The sequence below is a fragment of the Mustelus asterias genome, chromosome 11, assembly GCF_964213995.1.
Source record: "Mustelus asterias chromosome 11, sMusAst1.hap1.1, whole genome shotgun sequence".
Classification (NCBI taxonomy): Eukaryota; Metazoa; Chordata; class Chondrichthyes; order Carcharhiniformes; family Triakidae; genus Mustelus; species Mustelus asterias.
The window spans coordinates 76,597,383-76,622,938 of record NC_135811.1 but is presented as its reverse complement, the minus strand read 5'-3'; the positions used below and the strand labels follow the sequence as shown (position 1 = coordinate 76,622,938).

Genomic DNA, 25,556 nt, shown 5'->3' with positions numbered 1-25,556 from the left:
GGTAAATCATACAGATTGTCAGTCGGAAAACCCTGTGTCAGTTTTTAAAAAAATACTATTTCTGGATGTATAACAGACAAAACAATTCAGTGATATCTGAACCGTAATGCGGCTGTGGATATCTTTTAGTGGTTTATTCTCATTACACTGTCACTTTCCCCTATGCCAGTTGAGGTTAGGGACACACAGGTGGAGAGCATTGACTGAATGGTTATTGAACGCTCAGGAATAATATAGAGTCAGGAGCTATATACCTCTGATCTTGCTTTCAGCAATTAACTCGATCCCCAGTGAAGACTGGCTCTAGTTTTGTTCCCTTAGCCAACTAGCTATTGGGGTATAACACTCTGGGCATCTAAGGATAGGAATATTATGTGTTCCTTGCCCATTTTATGCATGCAAGGATTCCCAATTTATTCGTGGGATGATCTGAGATAGATTTGTACAGGGATTGGCCAAACTGCTAATAGTTTATAGGGCATCCACTGTTTGAAGAACCCCATTAGTCACCATTGAACTCACCAGGCATCAGGATTCTTCAACCAACCCCACAGTTCACAGAATAATAGAATCCCTACAGTGCAGAAGGAGAACATTTGGCCCATCTAGCCTGCACGGACAACAATCCCACCCAGGCCCTATCCCCGTAACCCCAAATATTTACTCTGATAATCCCCTGACACTAAGGGGCAATTTAGCATGGCCAATCAACATTACCCGCACATCTTTAGACTGTGGGAGGAAACCAGAGCACCTGGAGGAAACCCATGCAGACACGGGGAGAACGTGCAGACTCCACAGAGATAATCATCCAAGGCCGGAATTGAATCCAGGTCCCTGGCGCTGTGAGGCAACAGTGCTAACCATTCTGCCACCTTGCCGCCCATATAGTTGCTAACAATGTGTTTACAGAAAAAAAAAACCTGAGGGGTTGGGAGGAACAGAAGTGCTCCACAATGTCTCCATCGCCCCAACAATCTTGACACAAACCCCTGTGCGCCACCACCCATTGCCCGTGCCAAGGATATACCCATGTGTTCCAACAAGGCAGCTGGTCTGAAGTTTAATCCGGGGCAGGGTGAGCTATATATGGAGTCCCAGAAGATGGCAACAGGTATCAACAGAGGCCCATGGCATAACGTAGGATCAGTCTGGAACTTTCCATTCACATGTACGCTGCTCCTATTGCCTCTTTCTGAGTTCAGCAGAGACTAATCACCACCCGCCAGCTTTCGACAACTGTTTCTCTGGTGAGATTTTAAAAAAATACTATTTCTGGATATATAACAGATAAAACAATTTAGAGATATCTGAACTGTAATGCGACGACTGTGGATATGTTTTAGTGGTTTATTCTCATTATACTGTCACCTTCCCCAGCTAAACAAACAGGTGGAACCCATTCCCAGGTACTTGACAATACCAGTCCTGGGCTACAGATATGAACTGTGAGGGGCAGTGAGTCTAACATTGCTCAGTGAATCCTGATGCCCAACTGGGGTATTTATGCTTTCGCTTACTATCTTGCTATAATGGCCACAACAGTAAAAATATCGTGTTCTCATCACGTTACTCTATTGTAGACCTAGAACTGTGTTCTGTTGTCATCATGCGGGTTGTCATAGTAACCTCCAGCTCCACTGCTTCCTTTAATCAGTTCTAACAATTTGCCTTGCTGATGCTTCAATCAACAGTAATCTTTCCTTCGTTGTTGAGGAGATTGCTATATCGAGAGGAGTTCTCTGCATTCATACAATCCCCACGGTGCAGAAGGAGGCTGTTCGGCCCATCGAAATCTGCATCAACTCTCTGACAGAGTCTCTTTCCCAGGTCCTCTCCCCTGTCCTATCCCAATGACCCCACACATTCACCATGGCTCATCCCCCTAACCTAAACATACTGGAACACTGAGGGGCAATTTAGCATGGCCAATCCATCTAACCTGCACATTTTTGAACTGTGGGAGCAAAAACGCAGCACTCGGAGGAAACCCACGCTGACATGGGGAGAATGTGCAAACTCCACACAGTCAGTGACCCAAGCCGGGAATCAAACCCAGGTCCCTGGAGCTGTGAGACAGCAGTGCTAACCACTGTGCCACCGTGCCGCCCAACACTAGTAACAAGTGAGCCAGTGTTGACTGATGCTGCACTCAGCTGTGCAGTAGAACCTGGATTCATGGCTACACGTCTTCACAGACTGACTCACCAGTTTCATTCACACCATACAGCAGAAGCCCTGAGGAGAATTTCAAGAATTGGCTGCCAATTTAGGTTTAAATTTCTTCAATTTGTTTTGCTAGCATCCTGGGCCGTGAAGGGAGAGGCAGGTAGGCCTCTGGCTCAGCTACTCAAATCAGTTGCTAGGCGACACTCAACATGCCCATTAATAGTTCTTGCACAACTTCAGTCCCAAGTTGAGCTCCTCCTTCAATGTTGTTAATAGAAAGTAAATGAAATAAAAAACAGTCAGTGACCGATTCAGCTCAAAAGCCTCACCTTCCCATCCGGCTGCTCTGCTTTGGAGGGTGAGAGTTTGTCCTCCGTGTTCTGAATGGTCATAGCCTCTTGCTTCTTTCGGAGTTCGTTTTCCTGTTCAGCTTGCTGAGAGAGATTCACAAACAAACGTGGGCATCAGTTATTGCCATAAATCCACCGGGTTTGTACAGCCTACTCGGGCATCAGGACTCTCAGAGCTTTTTCAACATCTACCGGCAACCATTTTCGTTCCCGACACATTTTTATTTCTTCCAACATTTCAGATGGGATTTTACCGCCCCGCCCAGCACGGGAATTGGAGCAGGCGGGGGGGGCGGACAATGGGAAGGTCTGTTAACCTTAGGCGGGATATAACGGTTTCGGGACGAGCAAGGCCGTAAATCCCCCCCCCTTCATCACAGCTCAGCAGGAGGACATTCGGTCCGTCATTCCTGTGCCAGCTCATTGACTATCTGACCCGTCCCATTTGATCATTCTTCTCCCCCAAAACCCTGCCACTTTTTTGGCTTTTCATTCGATTGCCTTTTGAAAGTTACTATTAGATCATAAAATGCTGGATAAACTCAGCAGGTCTGGCAGCGTCTGTGGAGAGAGAAACACAGTTAACGTTCTGCGGACTTGCACAGACTTGAAAAGTTAACTGTGTTATTCTCTCTCTGCGCGGATGCTGCCGGATCTGCTGAGTTTATCCAGCATTTCCTGTCCTTATTTTAGTAAATTCCACGTCTGGTGATGGTGAGTCCCCTGCAAATAAACAGCTTACTAGGCCACAAGACCATAAGATATAGGAGCAGAAGTAGGCCATTCGGCCCATCGAGTCTGCTCCACCTTTCAATCATGGCTGATAAGTTTCTCAACCCCATTTTACTGCCTTTTCTCCGCAACCTTTGATCCCTTTACCAATCAAGAATCTATCTGTCTCGGTCTAAAATAGACTCAATGACCTGGCCTCCACAGCCTCCTGTGGCAATGAGTTACATAGATTCACCACCCTCTGGCTGAAGAAACTCTTCCTCATCTTGGTTCTAAAGGGCCATCCCTTTACTCTGAGGCTGTGCCCTCGGATCCTCGTCTCTCCTACTAATGGAAACATCTTCCCCACGTCCACTCTATCCAGGTCTTTCAGTGCTCTGTAAGTTTCAATGAGATCTCTCCTCATCCTTCCGTCGAGTACAGACCCAGAGTCTTCAACCGTTCCTCATATGTCAAACTTTTCATTCTAGGGATCATTCTCGTGAACCTCCTCTGGACCCTCTCCAAGGCCAGCACATCCTTCCTTAGATTTGGGGCCCAAAATTGCTCACAATATTCCAAATGTGGTCTGAACAGAGCTATATAAAGCCTCAGTAATACATCCCTGCTTCTGTATTCTAAGCCTCTCGAAATAAATGCTAACATTGCATTTGCCTTCATAATTACCAACTCAACCTGCAAGTTAACCTTAAGAGAATCTTGAACTCCCAAGTTCCTTTGCGCTTCCAATTTCTGAGTTCTCTCCTCATTTCGAAAATAGTCTGGGCCACTTAAGAGGGCAGTTAATAATCAGCCCCCCTCATTATGGGCCTGGAGTAATGCATAGGCCAGACTGGGAAAGGGCAGCAGGTTGCCTCCCCTAAGAACATTAGTCAATCAGATGGAGCAAATCACCAAGTTTCATGATCATTGCTACTGAGCCACGCATTTAACTCTAGATTTGTTCATTAATTTAAATTTCTCCAGCTGCTATGATGGGATTTGAACCTATGTCTCCAGAGCATCAACATTATTAGGAGATTACTATGCTGTTTGGCCATCAAATTTCGCTGTAAATGGTGCTTCCTGCACATAATGGCGAGGTTGACCAGAAGTGATCCTCAGGAAGGAGAGAAACATTCTTTGGCGACCATTAAAGTCAACACAGCTCACTCTAGTGGGCCAAGAGGAAACAGAGATTGTTCAATGTTCAGTTCTGTACCTTGTAAGCCTTGATGAACCTCAAAAAGGATGGGAAGAACATGGATGGAGGCATTGTCTTTATTTCTTCACCAAAGTACTCAATAACAGACTGGTAAGCTTCCTGTGGAAGGAAAGAGTGCATACAAAGGTTAGCCCTCATCACCAATTATAGCACAATGGCCAACATTAAACTCGCACAAAGGTAAGGCCCTAGTTAACACTTCCACTGGATTTGAGGGTGAATAAAAGTCTCCCTAAAATTTCCTTGGTTTTCCATTTAGATCTTCAGCAATTCCCAATCCCACAACATCCAGCACCTGGAAGGACAAGGGCAATGAATGCCCATTTACAGACATCATCCCATTGCTGCTGGTATTCAGCTAGCAGTGGCTGGGGAGGTCACTATGGGGTTGGGGGGGGGAGTCTGAAAAACAAACCCTGTGGTCAAGCACCCAGGTGGGATTTTCCAGTTGCACTCACCGGAAAATCCCACCCGAGGTCGACGGGCCTGCCCTGCCCACTATGATTCCCGTGGTGGACGGGACAGGAAAATTCCACCTCCAATGTCTGACTGAGGGACCTGGCCTCAGGAAGGAGGTGACCTGCTGAGAGCCAAACAATGCCCGGGTTCCACCCTTACCGCACCCCGTGTCAGCCAATGACCCCATTCTCAGTCACCTCTGATCCCTTGCTGATCCTGAATCCCTACTGGACGCATCGCTAGCGGCTACCACAGCCCCTGGTGGTACTGTCTGTCATGGAGGGCTGTCGGCTGATTGGCTGGAGGCTTTCTGGGTTGCTGGCGGATCGTGGGAAGCTATGATCCTGGGGAAGGCCGCAGTTGGCCAGTTAAGAGCCTGAGAGGCACTGAATATGTGAGGCCATCCCCAACAGAGGTGAGGAGTGGGTCTCCCCGGCTCGCCTGACTACGGGCAGGACATCCATCACCTGGCCCGATCGCCACGTATTTACCCTACTAATTCCACTAATCCCCCTAACCCGCACATCCTGGGACACTGAGGCGCAATTTCGCTGGGCCAATCCACCTAACCCGCACGTCTATGGACTGTGGGAGGAAACCGGAGCACCCGGAGGAAACCCACGCAGGCACGGGGAGAATGTGCAGACTCCACACAGACAGTGACCCAAGCCGGGAATTGAACCCGGGTCCTTGACGCTGTGAGCCAGCAGTGTTAACCACTAACAGCTGTCCACATCTTCATTCCAATATCTTTCCAGCTGGGGATGATTTATTTCCCTTGTGCATCTCTGGGCATCTAAACTGACAGTAAGTAACATTCCATACTTCAAATCAGTTAACGCAGCAGAGGCCAAGAAAGGGAGTCGCTGAGACATTGCTAATGTGCACAGTTCAGCTCAACATTAACCAGTGCACCCTGGAACGAGGCTTGAAGAGCGAGCTTGTTGCTACCCACCTGTGCGGTTTTGCTGTCCTTCTGTAAGTTGTCCACTTTCTCACTGTTGTTGCCCAGGAATTCTTTAAGGAGTAGGCTGGTGTCTGAGACCATGAACGCCTTCCGAATGAGTTCCATCCCCTGCTGTAAAGACCGCACATCTTGTATGACGTTCTCCAGTGACACTGCGATAGAGACGGCAGGAGGGAAAACAGTGGTGAGAAACTCAGGCGCATTTTCATCAACAGCTGATTACAACAGGATAACTTGCTCGGTCCAAAAATAGCAACGAAAGTAGACTGATTCCTCGATATGTGAATGACAACCTGTATTTATATAACCCTTCTGGCACCATGGCACAGTGGTTAGCACTGCTGCCTCACAGCGCCAGGGACCCGGGTTCAATTCCCGGCTTGGGTCATTGTCTGTGTGGAGTCTGCATCTTCTCCCCGTGTCTCCATGGATTTCCTCCGAGTGCTCCGGTTTCCTCCCACAGTTCGAAAGACGTGCTGGTTAGGGTGCATTGGCCACGCTAAATTCTCCCTCAGTGTACCCGAACAGGCGCCGGAGTGTGGCGACTAGGGGATTTTCCCAGGAACTTCATTGCAGTGTTAATGTAAGCCTACTTGTGACACTAATAAATAAATTTAAACTTAAAACAGTCAAACATCCCAGATACTTCATAGTTACCGGGCAAAGTTTGACACTGAGCTACGTAAGGAGACAGTAGCATAGGTGATAAATAGCTTGGCAAGGAAGTAAGTTTTAATTAGCCTCTTAAAGGAGAAGGCACAGGTCGGAGGACAGAAAGTTAAGGGGCGGAATTGGGCAGCTAACACCTTGGCGGTTGAAGGTATGGGTGCTAAAAGAGGAACAAGGACAATCAGGAATGAACAAGAGGCCAGAATTAGCCGAGTGCAGGATTGTAGTGTTGGAGAAATTTATAGAGTTTAGGAGGATGAGACCATGTATAGGGTGGAAAACAGGATGAGAATTTTCAAATCAAGGCTTAGCTGGAGCGGGAGTCAATGTTGCCCAGCAAGCACAGGGCGTTGGGCGAAGGGGACATGGTACGAGTTAGGATACAAACAGCAGAGTTTTGGATGAGCTCATGAGATGATGGAGGGTGTTACATGGAAAGCTAGTCAGGATAATATCCGAATAGTTGAGTCTCGAGGCAACAGAGGCAGGAATGAGGGTTGAGTGGGAGAGGAGCTGTGTCAGGGTTGGAGACAGGTGATGATACACAGGTGGGAGTAGGCATACGCTGGTGGAGAGGTTGCAAGTTCAGCTCTGGGTCACCAAGACTGCAAAGAGTTTTTTTAAGTCTCAGACAGTGGCCAGAGAGGATAGAGGCAGGGACCGAAGAGATGGCTTCGATCTTGTGCTGGAGATTGGACGGAAACTGTAAGTCACTGTAGAGTCAGGTAACCACAAGTGGCTCCCCACTTTGAGGGGGAGAGCTGAATGGTGGTGATTTAACCTGAGGGTCGCCACACTTCAGGCAAGGTTGAGCCTTCATGAATAACCTCAGCCGGTACGGGAACTGAACCCACGCTGTTGGCATGTCTCCTGATCACCAACCAACCGTTCAGCCAACTGAGCACACAAGATTAACAGGTTGTGGGAAGAGTGAACTTGCGAGGTGGGGGAGGACATGTGGAATAAAGGGTTAACTCTAATGCTAGCTATTTTGTATTTGCATAAGGAGGTATGTCACAGTGATGTCACTCAATGAGAGAAGACGATTGAGAAACATCTTAGAGAGTAGCTCCAGCTAGTTAATCTTTGTAAATAGTCTGTATGCAAATGAATGTATTTCACGTTCAATTTGGTTCATTACGGGATAGATGATAAGTCATGTCACATGCAAAGGTCCATTGGCTCCAGCAAGATCTCTTTCCAGAGTAAGATAATGGTCAGAATTTTAGCTCCCCGGCCGCCACGGGAATCGGAGTGGGCGAGGGGCTGACAGTGGGAAGGTCCATTGACCTCGGGCAGGATTTTACGGTTTCGGGACGAGCGAGGTCGTAAAATCCCACCCAGTGAATCCAGAGATAAAACAACAATAACAAGTCCTCTAAATCTGGAATTGCAGGATTCTGCTCATCCTGTGTTGAATAAGCAGTGAGGAAAATAATCAGAGGCAGTGAAGAGAAGTATTGATATGGAGATAGCTGTCGTCGACATACATGTGAAACCTGGCATGTCAGCCAGGAGCAAGATGTGAATAAGAATAGGACAGGGTCAAGGACTGATCCTTGCAAGACACCAGGTAATGCAGCAGCAGAAAGGTAAGTCATTGCAGGTGATTCTCTGATTACAAATGGATGGATAAAAATTAAACCAGGCCAGAGCAACCCAACCCAGCTGGATGGTAGAGGAGGGGCACCGGGTGAGCATGGTGCAGTCAACCATGTCAAAGGCTGCAGACTGGATGAGAAGGATGAGGACTACATGCACAGCCATTGGGTGGAGAACTTTCCATCCATGCATGCTTGGAAATTGAACCATAGAATAGAATCATAGAATCCCTACAGTGCAGAAAGAGGCCATTTGGCCCATCGAGTCTGCACCAACAACAATCCTACCGGGGGCCCTATCCCCCCAATCCCATGTATTTAGTCTAATAATCCCCCTGACACTGAGGGTCAATTTAGCATGGTCAATCAACCTAACCCACACACCTTTGGACTGTGGGAGGAAACCGGAGCACCCGGAGGAAACCCACGCAGACATGGGGAGAACGTGCAGACTCCACACAGACAATGACCCGAGGCTGGAATTGAACCCGGGTCCCTGGAGCTTTGAGGCAGCAGTGCTAACCACTTGTCACTGAACCAGCATCGACATACTTTTGCTGCCAGTCTAAGGAACCACAATAAAAAATCAGTGGAAATGTTTTATCTGGGTTTATTTGCCTCCTGCAATTTGACCCACTCAGAAGGCAGGCTGGACAAGAAAACACCCCTTCCTCAGAGGTTGTGGATTCAGGCTCTTACTGTTGCTTCATAATGAGGTCATGGTCCAGCTCCCTTGTTTTCATGTCTCTCAGATTCGCACTGTGGCAGTGCCAGTGGGTGAGGCAGTGCCAGTGGGTGTGGGCAGGGCCTGTACTTGCTGTATCTCCAGCTTGCTATGCCACTGCCACCCGGAAATCATGTGCAGAATGAGTCAAACAGGGACCTCCTGCTAGTCCAACTCCACATCACATCCACATCTGTCCCACAGTGAACCAAATTGAACCAATTTGGTTCACTAAGGGGTTGGAGAAACTTGGTTTGTTCTCACTGGAGCGACGGAGGTTGAGGGGAGACCTGATAGAAGTCTACAAGATTATGAGAGGCATGGACAGAGTAGATAGTCAGAAGCTTTTTCCCAGGGTGGAAGAGTCAATTACTAGGGGGCATAGGTTTAAGGTGTGAGGGGCAAGGTTTAAAGGAGATATACGAGGCAGATGTTTTACACAGAGAGTGGTGGGTGCCTGGAACTTGTTGTCAGGGGAGGTAATGGAAGCGGATACAGTAGTGACTTTTAAGGGGCGTCTTGACAAGTACATGAATAGGATGGGAATAGAGGGATATGGTCCCCGGAAGGGTATGGGGTTTTAGTTAAGTCGGGCAGTGTGGTCGGTGCAGGCTTGGAGGGCCGAAGGGCCTGTTCCTGTGCTGTAATTTTCTTTGCTCTTTGTTAAATTCAATTTACCTGAACTGATAACAGATACAATAATAATTACAAGACCTCTGTTTAAAGATAGCACTGACACTAACTTGAATGCTCCACCGATATACATAAAGCATATTTTGTGTGTGTAATCCCATCACCTTCCCTTCACTAACACAATCGTTATGTAATGTTACTGCAATACCTACAGCAGGTAACATTGTGATATTAAGTGTTAATGGCAAACAATGCCTACATCATCAGTGATGTAACACGTGATACCAGAACATGGAGAGAGATAGTTCATTCTGAATCTTTCTTGTAAATAGCATTATATTCAATAAAAGATAGAGTTTGCTAACAGCACGGCCTCCAGCATGACCTGGACGTCTGAAACCAGCATTACTCCATTTAAGACCAGAAACACCAATAACAGAAGCATTATCCCCCCTGACCCAGCTTCACACTTGTAATATTATTATAATCTAGTCATAACTGCTTTAATAATACAGTATTAACATGATTAGCCATACTGGCTATTCATTCACATTCCACTGGTCTAATCTAGTATTTGCTACACTCTTTCATTCAGAAGGATATAGATAGGCTGGAAATTTGGGCAAAGAAATGGCAGATGGAGTTCAATCCAGATAAATGCGAAGTGATGCATTTTGGTAGAACTAACGTAGGGGGGAGCTATACGATAAATGGCAGAACCATAAAGGGTGTAGATATGCAGAGGGACCTGGGTGTGCATGTCCACAGATCCTTGAAGGTGACGTCACAGGTGGAGAAGGTAGTGAATAAGGCATATGGCATGCTTGCCTTTATAGGACGGGGCACAGAGTATAAAAGTTGGGGTATGATGTTGCAGTTGTATAGAACGTTGGTTCGGCCGCATTTGGAATACTGCGCCCAGTTCTGGTCGCCACACTACCGGAAGGACGTGGAGGCTTCAGAGAGAGTGCAGAGGAGGTTTACCAGGATGTTGCCTGGTATGGAAGGGCTTAGTTATGAGGAGAGATTGGGTAAACTGGGGTTGTTCTCACTGGAAAGACGGAGGATGAGGGGTGACCTAATAGAGGTGTATAAAATTATGAAAGGCATAGATAGGGTGAACGGTGGGAAGCTTTTTCCCAGATCGGTGGTGACGTTCACGAGGGGTCATAGGTTCAAGGTGAGGGGAGGGAGGTTTAACACGGATATCAGAAGGACGTATTTTACAGAGAGGGTGGTGGGGGCCTGGAATGCGCTGCCGGGCAAGGTGGTGGAGGCGGACACACTGGGAACGTTTAAGACGTATCTAGATAGCCACATGAATGGAGTGGGAATGGAGGGATACAAAAGAATGGTCTAGTTTGGACCAGGGAGCGGCGCGGGCTTGGAGGGCCGAAGGGCCTGTTCCTCTGCTGTATTGTTCTTTGTTCTTTATTAGAAAGAGGCAGCATGGTGGCACAGTGGTTAACGCTGCTGCCTCACAGCGCCCGGGTTCGATTCCCGGCTTGAGTCACTGTCTGCGTGGAGTTTGCACGTTCTCCCCGTGTCTGCGTGGGTTTCCTCCAGTTTCCTCCCACAGTCCAAAGATGAGCTGGTTAGATGGATTGGCCATGCTAAATTGCCGCTTAGTGTCGGGGGACTAGCTCAGGTAAATGTATGGGGTTATGGGGATACAGCCTGGGTGGGATTGTGGTCGGTGCAGACTCGATGTGCTGAATGGCCTCCTTCTGCACTGTAGGGATTCTATGATTCTATGAACTAATGCACCCTTATCATAGGAGGAGGAGTAGGCCCCACGAGCCTGCTCCACCATTTAACTGGATCACGGCTGAAGTTCTACCTCAACACCACCTTCCCATCCTTAATGCCATTGGCATCTAGAAATCTATTCATATTTCCTTTGAAACCTCTCGATGAATGCCACCTCCTCAGCAGTGATCAGGGGTGGAGAATTCCAAATATTTGCCACCCACTGACTGAACTAATTCCCTCGTATCTCAGTCCTAAAATGGCCGACTTTGTATTCGGAGACTCTGTCTCCTGGTTGTAGATCCCCCAGCCAGGGGAAACATCCTTCCTATATTGAGCTCTGTAAGAATTTTGTCCACTTCAATGAGATCCCCTTCATTCTTCTAAACTCTAGAGAATATAACCCCCGTCTCCTCGATCTTTCATCATTTGACTTCCACATCCAAATAGATTGGAAATAGCTGGGGTCCAGGCACTGATCCTTGCAGTACCCCACGAGTCAAGCCTGCCACCCTGAGAATGATTCATTTATCTCCACTCACTGTCTTGAATTTTTCAGATAGCGGGATCTCCTGGGTGGCAGTGGCGTGGCAAGCTGGAGATTCAGCAAGTACAGGCCCTGCCTGCACCCACTGTCACTGCCTCACTCACTGGCACTGCCACACCCACTGGCACTGCCACACCCACTGGCACTGCCACACCCACTGGCACTGCCACACCCACTGGCATTGCCTGCACCCACTGGTATTGCCTGCACCCACTGGCACTGACTTACCCACTGGCACTGACTCACCCACTGGCACTGTCACCTGAAGAGTCAGCAGGAACACATCCCGACCAATTCTTTGAGTGCCGGACAGCCATTTTACGCTCGAATGAATGTTAAGAGGCTGCAGGCGGGGCTCCCACTCCTCACAGGATGTCCTGCCTTAGAGGGATGCTGGCTAATCAGATTGGGAGGGCATGAAGCCTGGGAATGGGGGGTGCAAAGAGGTCGATCAAGGTGTCAGGAGAAAGGCTAGCGGTGGGTTGGGGGCAGAGAGGTCCAGCCAGTGTCTGCAGTCAGAAAGGGGCATTCGATGCCTGAGATCTAAGCCTTCTCCAGAACTTGATGACCATTATGTGTTCATAATGTGGCCAACAAGTTGAGTGCCAACCAGCAAATCTTTTTTTTTTATTCATTCGTGGGACATTGGACATTGCTGTCTGGGCCAGTATTTGCTGCCCATCCCGAGTTGCCCTTGAATTGAGTGGCCCACTCGGCCATTTCAGAGGGCACATTGCTGTGGATCTGGAGTCACATGTAAGCCAGACCTGGTAAAGACGTCAGATTTCCTTCCCTAAAGGACATTAGTGAACCAGATGGATTTTCCCGACAATTGACAATGGTTTCCTGGTCATCAGTAGATTCTCAATTCCAGATTTTTAAAATTGAATTCAAATTCCACCATCTGCCGTGGCGGGATTCGAACTCGGGTCCCCAGAACATTAACTGAGTTTCTGGATTAATAGTCCCATGATAATACCACTAGACCATCGCCTCCCCTTAAATCTAACACACGCCAATGGCAGGCAGTAAGAACAGCCACAGGATAGAGCCTCTACCATCACTATCCATAGCTCCAGACCGCAACATGTATGCAAAAGTGCCACAGCACCTCAGACACTGGGAGGGGTGGAGCTAAGCAATAAACGGGGACCATATTGGTGGATTCAATCCCGATTCTGGTTGGGGTACATTTGGAACCTTCCTTCTAGCCCTACCCATGGTGGAGATCCTGGCAGGATGGGTCGGTCGAGGAACTGAAGAAGTTATCACTGGTTCTCCTAGCTGGAGGAGTAATCACTGCTCCCACTTTGTAAATTCACAGCAAATCCCTCTCCTTACGGAGCGATCAACATTCTCCTCAGTTCCCCCTTGAGCTTAATACCTGCGGCAGCTTTCTCCACGAAGAGTAGCTCAGTGTGAAAGGTGCTGAGTTCCGGATACTGGCTTTGGATTATGTCCACGATGTAGTTCATTAGCGTCTGTTTTCTGTCCGTTGATTTGGTTTCCAGGAGCTGGAGGTGAAAGGACACAGAGCAATTATTCAGCGACATGTCCTTCTATCCGAAATTTGTGTCAACCTACTGATTCAATCCGGCTAACAAGACAACTGAACCTGCGTTAACTCACTCAATAATACAATGAGGTCTGTGTGAATTCACACATACAAACATGTAACATGTTTAAAATTGCAATAACTCACACAGTATACACTCACTAGGGCAGAATGGTGACACAGTGGTTAGCACTGCTGCCTCACAGTGCCAGGGACCAGGGTTCAATTCCCGGCTTGGGTCACTGTCCGTGTGGAGTTTGCACATTCTCCCCCGTCTGCGTGGGTTTCCTCAGGTGCACAGTCCAAAGATGTGTGGGTTAGGTGGATTGGCCATGTTAAATTGCCTCTTAGTGTCAGGGGGACTCGCTAGGGTTAATTTAATACATGGGGTTATGGGGATAGGGTCTGGGTGAGATTCTGGCGGGTACAGACTTGATGGGCCGAATGGCCTCCTTCTGTACTGTAGAATTCTATGACTAACTACAGCCACTCCACATACAACACTGATTAATACCCACAGCCTGTTGCTTTCCCTATTCTGTTTGCTTTCATGAACAGGATTACCGAACACCAATCCTGCCCACCTCTTAAGCGCCACCCTCTCAGAGAAAATACATTGGCCTTAATCCATCTGACAGCAGAATGGCCACGAGAATGGCATCAAACGGCATCCCGCTGCCTCGACAAAGCAGCCAGCATAATTAAGGACCCCACGCACCCTGGACATACTCTCATCCAGACAAAAGTCTGAGATCACATACCAACCGACTCAAGAACAGCTTCTTCCCTGCTGCCATCAGACTTTTGAATGGACCTACCTCGCATTAAGTTAATCTTTCTCCACACTTTAGCTACGACTGTAACACTACATTCTGCACTCTCTCCTTTCCTTCTCTGTGAATGGTATGCTTTGACTGTATAGCGCGCAAGAAACAATACTTTTCACTGTATGCTAATACATGTGACAATAATAAATCAAATCAAAATGGTGTCCCAGTATTGATGGAGTTACAACCCAACCGTCACCTTCGACCAGTTGCTGAAGAGAGGGGACTGTAGGTGAAATTGATACCGTTGTCAACAGCCGATTATAAACAGTCACTAATTCGACCATTCAGCACATTATTACAGGTCAAAAATTACAATGAGCTAATCATTAGACTAGTTCAACATATCATTTCCCAGTGACATTTCCCACAGTCTTACCAGGTCAAGGCTCTGCAATCGAAAGCCGTAGACGGCACCTTTTTTACTGCTATTCATATAGTTCCCAAATGCTAAAATGATCTGCAGGGAGATAAGAGATTGAACAAGATCAGCCGTGGGCATTGATAGTCCATTTTTACAGTGAATTATTTTTCACAGTGAAATATTGTATTGTCCAGTCACTGTTAACAGAAAATAAGCAACAATTGGTAGGGCTGAGTTTTATAGGCTGTGTATTATTCACTAACCCCATCCCCCCTAATTGAGTAGAAAAGTGACAAGATTGTTTCTCAGCAAGAATACACTGAGGGCGGCCATATTGAGATAATTGTGGGACTTCTGCCCCTCAGGGACAGTAACAACAGGTCTAGTTTAGTGTTATTTAGCATCATACCGATACCCAGGCTTCAAAACATGTCAAGAAAATGGGGCCAGACGGCATGAATTGAAAATTAGTGAAGTGCATCTTAAAATCAAAACATCTCAGCCCAGAGTTTCTACTCAGCTGTGCGGTACAATTCACCTGGAACCAGATAAACCAGTTTTTGTTTTATTCATTCGTAGGATGTGGGCGTCACTGGCTAGTCAGCATTTATTGCCCATCCCTAGTTGTCCTTGGACAGCAGTTGGGAGTCAACCACATTGCTGTGGGTCTGGAGGCACACGTAGGCCAGACAAGGTCAAGATGGCAGATTTCCCTCCCTAAAGGACATTAATGAACCAGATGGGTTTTTCCAACAATTGACAATGGTTTCATGGTCATCAGTAGATTCTTAATTCCAAAACTTTCCTATTGAATTCAAATTCCACCATCTGCCGTGGTAGGATTCGAACCCGGGTCCCCAGAACATTAGCTGAATTTCTGGATGAATAGTCTAGTGATAATACCACGAGGTCATCGCCTCCCCGTGAACTTCACCTGGAAGTTGACCCTGCACTAAGCTGACCAAACAGCTGCCAGTGCAGGATAATGAATGAACATGCTGACTTTCTGCCATTTTACAATCCTTTGAGGAGATTTTTTAAATTACGATTTTTTTCGATGCATTTAAAAAAAGTTTTAATTGCAAAATCATTTTGAATTTACTGAGGAGCTGACCAATTATCCATCAATGGAACTAGGAAGTGATTGCAGTATAGGTTTTTTTAAGTCATTTAAAATGAGGTTACAATCAGGCAGTGGGCGAGTTTGATTTAGGTGATGAAATCCATTCATAGCTGGATTAGTAAAACGGCATCAGGTTAGCAATCTTAAATATATCAAGAAATATTGTTTGATGCCAAGAAAATAAAAAAAATGATTATGGTTCATTACACTGCCTTCTTGTGTTGGCTCATAGAGCATTCTATGTTTGTGATTATGCAAATAGCAAGGAGTCTCACAACACCAGGTTAAAGTCCAGCAGGTTTATTTGGAATCACGAGCTTTCAGAGCGCTGCTCTGTCCTCAGGTGACCCGATCGCTCACCCGATGAAGGAGCAGCGCTCCAAAAGCTCGTGATTCCAAGTAAACCCATTGGACTTTAACCTGGTGTTGTGAGACTTCTTACTGTGCTTACCCCAGTCCAGTGCCGGCATCTCCACATTATGCAAGTAGGTTTGGTTTTGGAACTATAATCATTACTTCACTGTGAAAAACCAGGATAATTTCAGCCTGGATTGTTAATTGCACCCAAAGCGTAAATGTCACCTCCGTCACTTTAATGTGACACATGTTTGGAATAATACAATTTTGTTTTTCGTATTTGTTTGTGGGATATGAGTGTCGTTGGTTTGGCCAACATTTATTGTCCATCTGAAACAGAAAATGCTGGAAAATCTCAGCAGGTCTGACAGCGTCTGTGGAGAGAGAATAGAGCCAACGTTTTGAGTCTGGATGACTCTTTGTCAGAGCTGGACAAAGACTGTCATGCAAACATAATGTTCTTTGGGCATAATGTTCTTTGGGTCCTTGCTGTCCACGGGGATGGTGCCAGAGGACTGGAGAATGGCGAATGTTGTTCCTCTGTTTAAGAAAGGGAATAGAAATGACCCTGGTAATTATAGACCTGTTAGTCTTACTTCGGTGGTTGGTAAATTGATGGAAAAGGTCCTTAGGGATGGGATTTACGACCATTTAGAAAGATGCGGATTAATCCAAGATAGTCAGCATGAATTCGTGAAGGGCAAGTCGTGCCTCACAAATTTGATTGAATTTTTTGAGGAGGTAACTAAGTGTGTTGATGAAGGTAGGGCAGTTGATGTCATATACATGGATTTTAGTAAGGCGTTTGATAAGGTCCCCCATGGTCGGCTTATGATGAAAGTGAGGAGGTGTGGGATAGAGGGAAAGTTGGCCGATTGGATAGGTAACTGGCTATCTGATCGAAGACAGAGGGTGGTGGTGGATGGAAAATTTTCGGATTGGAGGCAGGTTGCTAGCGGAGTGCCGCAGGGATCAGTGCTTGGTCCTCTGCTCTTTGTGATTTTTATTAATGACTAAGAGGAGGGGGCTGAAGGGTGGATCAGTAAATTTGCTGATGACACCAAGATTGGTGGAGTAGTGGATGAGGTGGAGGGCTGTTGTAGGCTGCAAAGAGACATAGATAGGTTGCAAAGCTGGGCTGAAAAAAGGCAAATGGCGTTTAACCCTGATAAATGTGAGGTGATTCATTTTGGTAGGACTAATTTAAATGTGGATTACAGGGTCAAAGGTAGGGTTCTGAAGACTGTGGAGGAACAGAGAGATCTTGGGGTCCATATCCACAGATCTCTAAAGCCTGCCACTCAAGTGGATAGAGCTATGAAGAAGGCCTATAGTGTGTTAGCTTTTATTAACAGGGGGTTGGAGTTTAAGAGCCGTGGGGTTATGCTGCAACTGTACAGGACCTTGGTGAGACCACATTTGGAATATTGTGTGCAGTTCTGGTCACCTCACTATAAGAAGGATGCGGAAGCGCTGGAAAGAGTGCAGAGGAGATTTACCAGGATGCTGCCTGGTTTGGAGGGTAGGTCTTATGAGGAAAGATTGAGGGAGCTAGGGCTGTTTTCTCTGGAGCGGAGGAGGCTGAGGGGAGACTTAATAGAGGTTTATAAAATGATGAAGGGGATAGATAGAGTGAACATTCAAAGACTATTTCCTTGGGTGGATGGAGCTATTACAAGGGGGCATAACTATAGGATTCATGGTGGGAGATATAGGAAGGATATCAGAGGTAGGTTCTTTATGCAGAGTGGTTGGGGTGTGGAATGGACTGCCTGCAGTGATAGTGGAGTCAGACACTTTAGGAACATTTAAGCGGTTATTGGATAGGCACATGGAGCACACCAGGATGATAGGGAGTGGGATAGCTTGATCTTGGTTTCAGATGAAGCTCGGCACAACATCGTGGGCCGAAGGGCCTGTTCTGTGCTGTACTGTTCTATGTTCTATGAGATTACGTAATTACATAACAAGCAAGTCTAGCAAAATAAATCTAGGTATTTCCTCAAGGGTACGGGAGGCAGTGGAGGAGGCAACAGGAGGGCTGAGGTTCTGATGAGAGGATAGAGGAGATAACAAGATAGAAGATGTTAGATTGGGGAGGTGACATGAGATATCTTTGAAGGTGTAGAGTTTGAGGTAGCTTGGCAAGATGGAAAGCCAGAAGGGATTTTAGGGTTAGTGGTGATGGAAAGTAGGACGAGGCAGCATAATTAGAAAATAATAAAATTGTTCTGTGTGGGGTCTGGAAGGGTGCACTGAGACCAGTGTTGAGCTCAGCTGTGAATAACATTGGAAGACATTGCAGAGATTAAATGGGATGAGGTTATGAAGAAGTGAATAATTCAGTGATGCAGTATCCTGAGGGATGGGGAAGCAGTGAAGTTGTGAAGGACAGGAGGTAGATGAGTGAGATATAATGTAGAATAACAAAGACAAAAGTGATGGGAGTAGACTATTTGATGAAAGGCTAACTGGCCTTTCTTCTCCTAGATTCTTACGTTCTTTGTTCGATAGACTGTCATAGCGATTCCAAATATGCACGAGGTGCGATTGTTGAGGGTCTGTCAATCTAATGTGTGCCCCAGGAAGAGACAAAGGCTATAGGATTCTGAGTAATGGATTACTGAGTAATTACCCATGGGTTGAAACTGAGACACAGAATGAGGCCATTTGGCCCATCATGGCTGCACTAGCTCTCCCAATGAGCATCATGGCTTAGAGCCATTCCACTGCCTTTTCTTTCTACCCCTGCACACTGTTTCTATTCAAGTAATCATCTAATGCCCTCTTGAATGCCTCCATTGAACCAGCCTGCACCACACTTCCAGGCCGTGCATTTCAGGCCTTACCCACTTCCAGTCTCTCCCACCATGGCTATCACTCACCCCTGACCCGGCTTACCTCCAGAATTCTCTTCAGCTTCACCGATGATTTTATGGACATCGATGCGGCGATGATGGCGTTGAGTTGCTGTAAGCGAGGAGAATTAAATCAATCATTTGGAGATAAATGAATCACGGACAATCCAGATATCCAGTTTTGCAATATGGAGTTCTGGGAGGCAGACAGACTCCAGCCCAGCCAGCATGGTGAACACCAGTAAAGACATTAGATTGGCCTGGACTTCATGGATATTTTAACGTTGGCAGCTTTTTATTTGAGAGAAAGCTTTTTATGTTTGAAATTGTTACCAAGTGGTATATTTAATTTAAAATGTTTCCTGGGGTTTTTAAAAAAACATGTTTTCATTGATTTAAAATCAAAAGTAAAAATTCTCCCAAAGCAGCCTTTATTTGTATTAAATGTCTTTCTGGTCATATGCGTTCCTTAAGAGGACTATTGATTAAAAGTTGCTCCATTCTGATTGTCACGGGTATTAAAGAGAATGAAACGTTGCATTTATACACAGCACTTTTTCATCTCTTAGCTGAGTAGATTTTGTAACTTACTCTCCTGCCTCAGTGATAGGTCACCTTCCCTTCAAAGTTACTGTCACAACCTCCAAAAACCCCACCCACTGTCCTTTGTAAATACTGTCCCATCTCCAAACTCTCTTTTCTGTCGAAGGCCCGAGAAAGTGTAGGTCCGAAGATGTGTAGGTGGATTGGCCATGCAAAATGGCCCCTTAGTGCCCCAAGATGTGTAGTTTAGGGAGATTAGTGGGGTAAATGCGCAGGTTTACGGGGATAGGTTGGGGAGCCTGAGTAAGATGCACTGTCGGAGAATTGGTGCAGTCTCGATGGGTCAAATGGCCTCCTTCTGCACTGCAGGGATTCTATCTCGGAGACCTGTTCCCATGGCTCCTGGGGTGGGTCTGGAATCACAATGTCCTGGAATCCATGAACTCAGATTTCACTCCCTTCCCATTGAGGTCACTCTCAGCAAGGCCACAAGTTCTATTTTCTATGCCTTCTCATGTTCCTTGATCTCACTGCAACTTTTGACACAGTCAATCACATCATCCAATTTCAACATCTCCATTGTCCAGCTCAATGGGACTGCCATTCCACTCATACCTATTCAATTCCAGACAGCGCATCTCCAGCAACTTCTCCTCCAGCCCCTGCACCATTGTTTAAGAAGTCCCACATCCTTCACCATCTCTACTTCTTCAGCCACCTGCTGCTCCTTGGCATGGATCCCACATATACGCTAACAAAAACCAGTTCCTCACTACCTCTCTTGATCCCTCCATTGCCTTGCTGCTGTTGGAATGGGTGAGCTGTAACTTCCTCCCACTAAGCAGAGGGAAGACTTAAGTGATTGTCTTCATCTGCCACCCCTGTCCCCCCAACCCAGTCCCCTATTCTTTCATGGGACATGGGTGTCGCTGGCAAAATCAACATTCGTTATCTATCCCTAATTCCCCTTGAACTGAGTGGTTCACTAGGCCCTTTGAGGAGGCAGTTGAGAGCCAACCACGTTGCTGTGGGTCTGGAGTCACATGTATACCAAACCAAGTAAGAATGAGAGATTTCCTTCCCTCAAGGGTATTTGTGAGCCAGATGGGGATTTATAACAACCAATAATGGATACGTGGTCACCACTGAGACTGGCTTATTCATTGAAATTAAATTCCACCAGCTGCCATGGTGGGATTTGTACACAAGTCCTCAGTGCATTAGCCTGGACCTCTGGGTTACTAGTCCAATGATATTGCCACTTTGTCACCTTCTCCCTGTCGTTTCATAATTTGTCACAACCTCCATTTGACCCAGAGGTGTGCGTTTTATTCTCTCTGTCACAAAAACCATCTACCTCCACCTCTAATCATGGTCTACCTTTCACCCTGCCTCAGCTTCTGTGCCACTGAAACCTTGATCAACGCCCTGGTCATCTCCTATTCCGATTCTCAACGAGACCATCTCCGACCCTCAGATCGCCCGGTCCTCTGCTGCCCGTATCCGGTCCTGAAGCTCTCATACCTGTCTTTGCTGATCAACATTGAGTTCGCGACACAGAATATCCTCAATATAAACATCTCATCCTTGTGCTACTGGAAGGATAACGGCATAACTTTCTGCTCTTAATCCAATGTTGCTTTGGGATCTTTAATCTTTAGCAGAATGTACTGCACTGCGGTGTCAAACTACATTATGTGTGTATGCGCTTGAAAAGTTTGGAACTTTGTACCAATACCAGCAGTTGATGCTGGATCAATTGATAATTTTAAATGTGAGATTCATAGAATCATAGAATCCTTCCAGTGCAGAAGGAGGCCATTCGGCCCATCGTGTCTGCACTGATAACAATCCCACCCAGGCCCTATCCCCATAACCCCACATATTTGCCCTGTTAATCCCCCTGACACTAAGGGGCAATTTAGCATGGACAATCTACCTAATGGGCACATCTTTGGACTGTGGGAGGAAACCGGGGCACCTGGAGGAACCCCACGCAGATACAGGGAGAATGTGCAAACTCCACACAGACAGTCAACCGAGGCTGGAATTGAACCCGGGTCCCTGGCGCTGTGAGGCAGCACTGCTAACCACCGTGCCACCCCATAATGACTGATAGACTACTGTTAGCCAAACTCATTCAGGGAAATGGGGGAAAAGGCGGGTATATGCAGTTAGCTCAAAGGCCAGCCACAATCTCATTGAATGGTGGAGCAGGGTTGAGGGGCTCAATGGCTTCCTCCTGTTCCCATGCCCGCTGACCTTCAGGGTAGGGATGGAGCTGCTTACCGGCGTCAGCAGCTGAATGCTGTCACTGAAGTTGCCCATGAAGATGATGATGTTCAACCTCTCCGAGAGTTGTGGGATCTTGCAGAATTTGATCATGAAGCGATCCTCTTCACCCAGTTCCTCCAGCGGCTTCTTGTCCTTCTCGTACTGCTGCAGGATTTTCCGTTCATAGTCGGTTGGGACGAAGCGAGTCAGAAGCTCGATGAAGTCCAGGTTGAGCAACTGCAGGTCAAAGCTGGGCCGTGTGGAAATCAAAAATGACAGGCGTGTTAGTTACATGAATAAGTTTCAGAGTAAGTTCAATAGAAGTCTCCAAGGTTATGAGGGGCATGGACAGAGTGGATAGTCAGGAGCTTTTTCCCAGGGTGGAAGAGTCAATTACGAGGGGGCACAGGTTTAAGGTGCGAGGAGCAAGGCTTAAAGGAGATGTACGAGGCAGATTTTTTACACAGTGGGTGGTGGGTGCCTGGAACTTGCTGCCGGGGGAGGTAGTAGAAGCGGATATGATTGTGACTTTTAAGGGGCGTCTTGACAAATACATGAATAGGATGGGAATAGAGGGATATGGTCCCCGGAAAGGTAGAGGGTTTTAGTTCAGATGGGCAGCATGGTCGGTGCAGGCTTGGAGGGCCGAAGGTCCAGTTCCTGTGCTGTAATTTTCTTTGTTCTTTGTTCTAATCACGTTAAGGATAAGGAATCTCCCATTTAAGACAGTGGTGAGGGGAAATTCTTTCTCTCAGAGGGTCATGAATGTGTGGAACTCTTTCCCAGAGTGCTGAAGGCTGGATCAGTGAATATTTGTTAAGGCAGGTGTAGATCAATTCTAGACCAACAAGGGAGTCAAACGGTATTGGGGATAAGCAGGAAGGTGGATTTGGAACCACAATCAGATGAGCCAACATCTTAGTGAAGCAGGCCCAAGGGGCCAAATGGCTACACCTGTTCCTGATTCATACATTTGTATCAGTTGAAACAGGGTCACGGCTGCACAGGACAAAATGCAGACTCACATTGGCAAGCATTCCATTTGTACAAGAGTGAGAAAGATTTGGAAGAGCATAAAAGAATAAAAGGAACGAATCCAGTTGCCAGGCTAACTCTTGCCCCTGATTTCCCCTCATTTCCTGGTCTTGGTTCAGCTGTTAACAATGAACACAGGAAGATAAGAAGCAGCAGGATTAGACCGTATAACTCCTCGGTAATCTGTCCCACCGTTCAATAGGATCACATTTGATATTTGACCTCCATTTCGCCTCTCCTGTCCTATCCCTGTGCCTGTTGATTCTCTTGGGATACAATCTTCATCAATCGCATCTTAAATATACTTAACGATTAAGCAGTCCAGCACTCTGGAATAGAAAGTTCCAGAGATTCACAACTCTTGAGTGAAAATAAATTTCCTCACCTCAGTCTTATATACTTGACCTCTTGATCTTGAAACTATAGGCAAATTTTCATCTGCTGATGGAGGTGGGAATGGGGTCAGGAATGACAAATTTGCAGTGTTTTCCCAACTCTGCCATTGGTGTGTGGCCTTTCGTGGTTGGGGAGACTTAGTGTCACCACTCTGTATGTACCTCTCCTGAAGCTAGGGCTGCCATTGTGAACTCCACAGGAAATTTGGAAGGCCTTAAAGAATATTTAGAAGGCCTCAAAAGACGTGCCTCTTTGGACAGTTTGTAATCACTATGAAAGACCTGCTGAGGAATCCGGAAAATTCTGACAGGTGAGACAATTTCATATAACACCAATGGCCTTCTGACCAACTCATCTTCACATCCACATGCATTCTGCACTCCTCCCGCACTACATCGTGGCTCGCAAATCCTGACCCCAACCTACCATGTTTCAGAGACAGAAACATGGTGGGAATTGGGTTTGGAGGTGGGCTCGGATTTGGGAATGGGCCCTACTCGCTTTGCCTGCATCAGATTAGATCAGGCCAAGATTAAAAATGCAGGCCTTTGTCTAGTCATGCAGCCAAAGAAAACAGCCTCTCGGCATCTATGTTGCCAAGCCCTCTCAATATCTTTTATGTTTCCACAAAGTAACTTCTCATTCTGCTAAATTTTATAAACTAAAGGCCCATTCTACCAAATCTCTCCTCATAGAGCAATCCTTTCATTCCAGGGATCTACCAAGTGAGCCTTCATTGCATTCCGTCCAAAGTCAAGGATTGGCATATTTCAGGTTGGCCTAAAAGAGATCATTTTGCCCGGTTGCCAACTGAAAGGAATAATACCCAGTGTCCATTAGGTCATCCAACAAGCTACTAGAAATATGGATTTACACCTTTTCATACCATCTTTCAAAATTAAATATCACCACCAATACTGGCCTTGGGTCACGTTCTAGCGAGGGGGAAGAGCATCGGCAGGGGTCATGTGTAGGGCGGCACGGTAGGACAGTGGTTAGCACTGCTGCTTCACAGCTCCAGGGACCTGGGTTCGATTCCCGGCTCGGGTCACTGTCTGTGCAGAGTTTGCACATTCTCCCTGTGTCTGCATGGGTTTCCTCCAGGTGCTCCGGTTTCCTCCCACAGTCCAAAGATGTGCGGGTTAGGTTGATTGGCCAAGCTAAATTGCCCCTTAGTGTCCCGGGATGCGTAGATTAGAGGGATTAGCGGGTAAATATGAGGGTTAGAGGGATTAGCAGGTAAATATGTAGGGATATGGGGATAGGGCCTGGGTGGGATTGTGGTCGGTGCAGACTCGATGGGCTGAATGGCCTCTTTCTGCACTGTAGCGGTTCTATGGTGAGGCCGCCACTGTGCCCATCTTCCTATATCCAACTCAAACATCAATGAGGTGGTTTGCTTAGCCATCCACCCCCAACTTACACTCACATGGTGCTACTGGCTATCTGCAGGAGGTAACTCTTCAAGAGCTCAATGCCACCCCGTTGACCTGGACCCAATCTTCGGGGCTCACATGCACCTTGTGGAGGCTATAATATCTCATACAAATCCCCATTATGATACTAGATCCTACTTCTAGGCTCAGGCTCTCTTAAGAAGTCCTTGGTTCACTAATATCCTTTAGGGAAGGATATGCCCTCCTTACCAAGTCTGGCCCACATGTGACTCCAGAGCCACAGCAATGTGGTTGACTTTCAACTGCCCTTAAGCAACGAGGGATGGGCTATAAATGCTGGCCAGCCGGTGATGCCCAAGTCCTACGAATGAATAAAGAAAATTGGCTCTCTGGGAGGTCAGTCACCCTATGAGGAGAGGCAGAACTTTCATCCCTTACGAGACAATCAAGAAACCCAAAGGAGACACTGCGTAACTACCCCGCCTACAGCCCAATACTACCCCTCCCAAACCCCACCCCTCCCCTACTCCCAGCCCACCTTCGTCCCTGCATCTCACCTGATTCCTGTCCATTAGCCACATCATCACACAATGACTCACTTGTCAATGGCCTTGCAAATGTCATCTGATGTCAGGCCTCCTTTCCGCAGGGTGATGGCCAGATTCTTTGCTCGGTTCGACTCGATCAGGTTCACCTTACTAACTGCCTTCTGAGTAACCTTCACTTTCAAGGTGTTGATGTTCACCGCTGAGCCCTGAGCCTTGGTCTTAAATCGCTCCTCGAACTCAGACATGTTCAGCTCCTAGAGAAACAACAAGCAGCGTAAAGAGCAGAACCAAAGACCAATTGATCCGTTTAGAATTCCATTACTGCAACTTAACAACAATCGGACTCTCATAATTTTGTTTAATAAAGAATCCTCCAATGTGACATGGTGCTATGCGAATTTAAGAATTTATTTTGAAAGATACACCTGGTACTGGTTTTGCATCATTGTCAGTTGGCCAGTATCATATTAACAGT

General features: G+C 46.7%; 1 protein-coding gene across 1 annotated transcript in view; it reads right to left on the bottom strand.

Annotated features, from left to right (window-relative positions):
• LOC144500603 (formin-like protein 1) overlaps window positions 1-25,556 on the bottom strand; it is a 274,250-nt gene that overhangs the window by 24,154 nt on the left and 224,540 nt on the right. The window contains exons 18-25 of the mRNA XM_078223784.1: window positions 25,133-25,335; window positions 21,721-21,955; window positions 18,932-19,000; window positions 14,566-14,646; window positions 13,189-13,318; window positions 5,870-6,033; window positions 4,453-4,554; window positions 2,499-2,603 (exon numbers count right to left, since the gene is read on the bottom strand). Of these exons, the coding sequence (XP_078079910.1) occupies window positions 2,499-2,603; window positions 4,453-4,554; window positions 5,870-6,033; window positions 13,189-13,318; window positions 14,566-14,646; window positions 18,932-19,000; window positions 21,721-21,955; window positions 25,133-25,335 (1,089 nt within the window). The remainder of the gene's footprint in view (window positions 1-2,498; window positions 2,604-4,452; window positions 4,555-5,869; window positions 6,034-13,188; window positions 13,319-14,565; window positions 14,647-18,931; window positions 19,001-21,720; window positions 21,956-25,132; window positions 25,336-25,556) is intronic.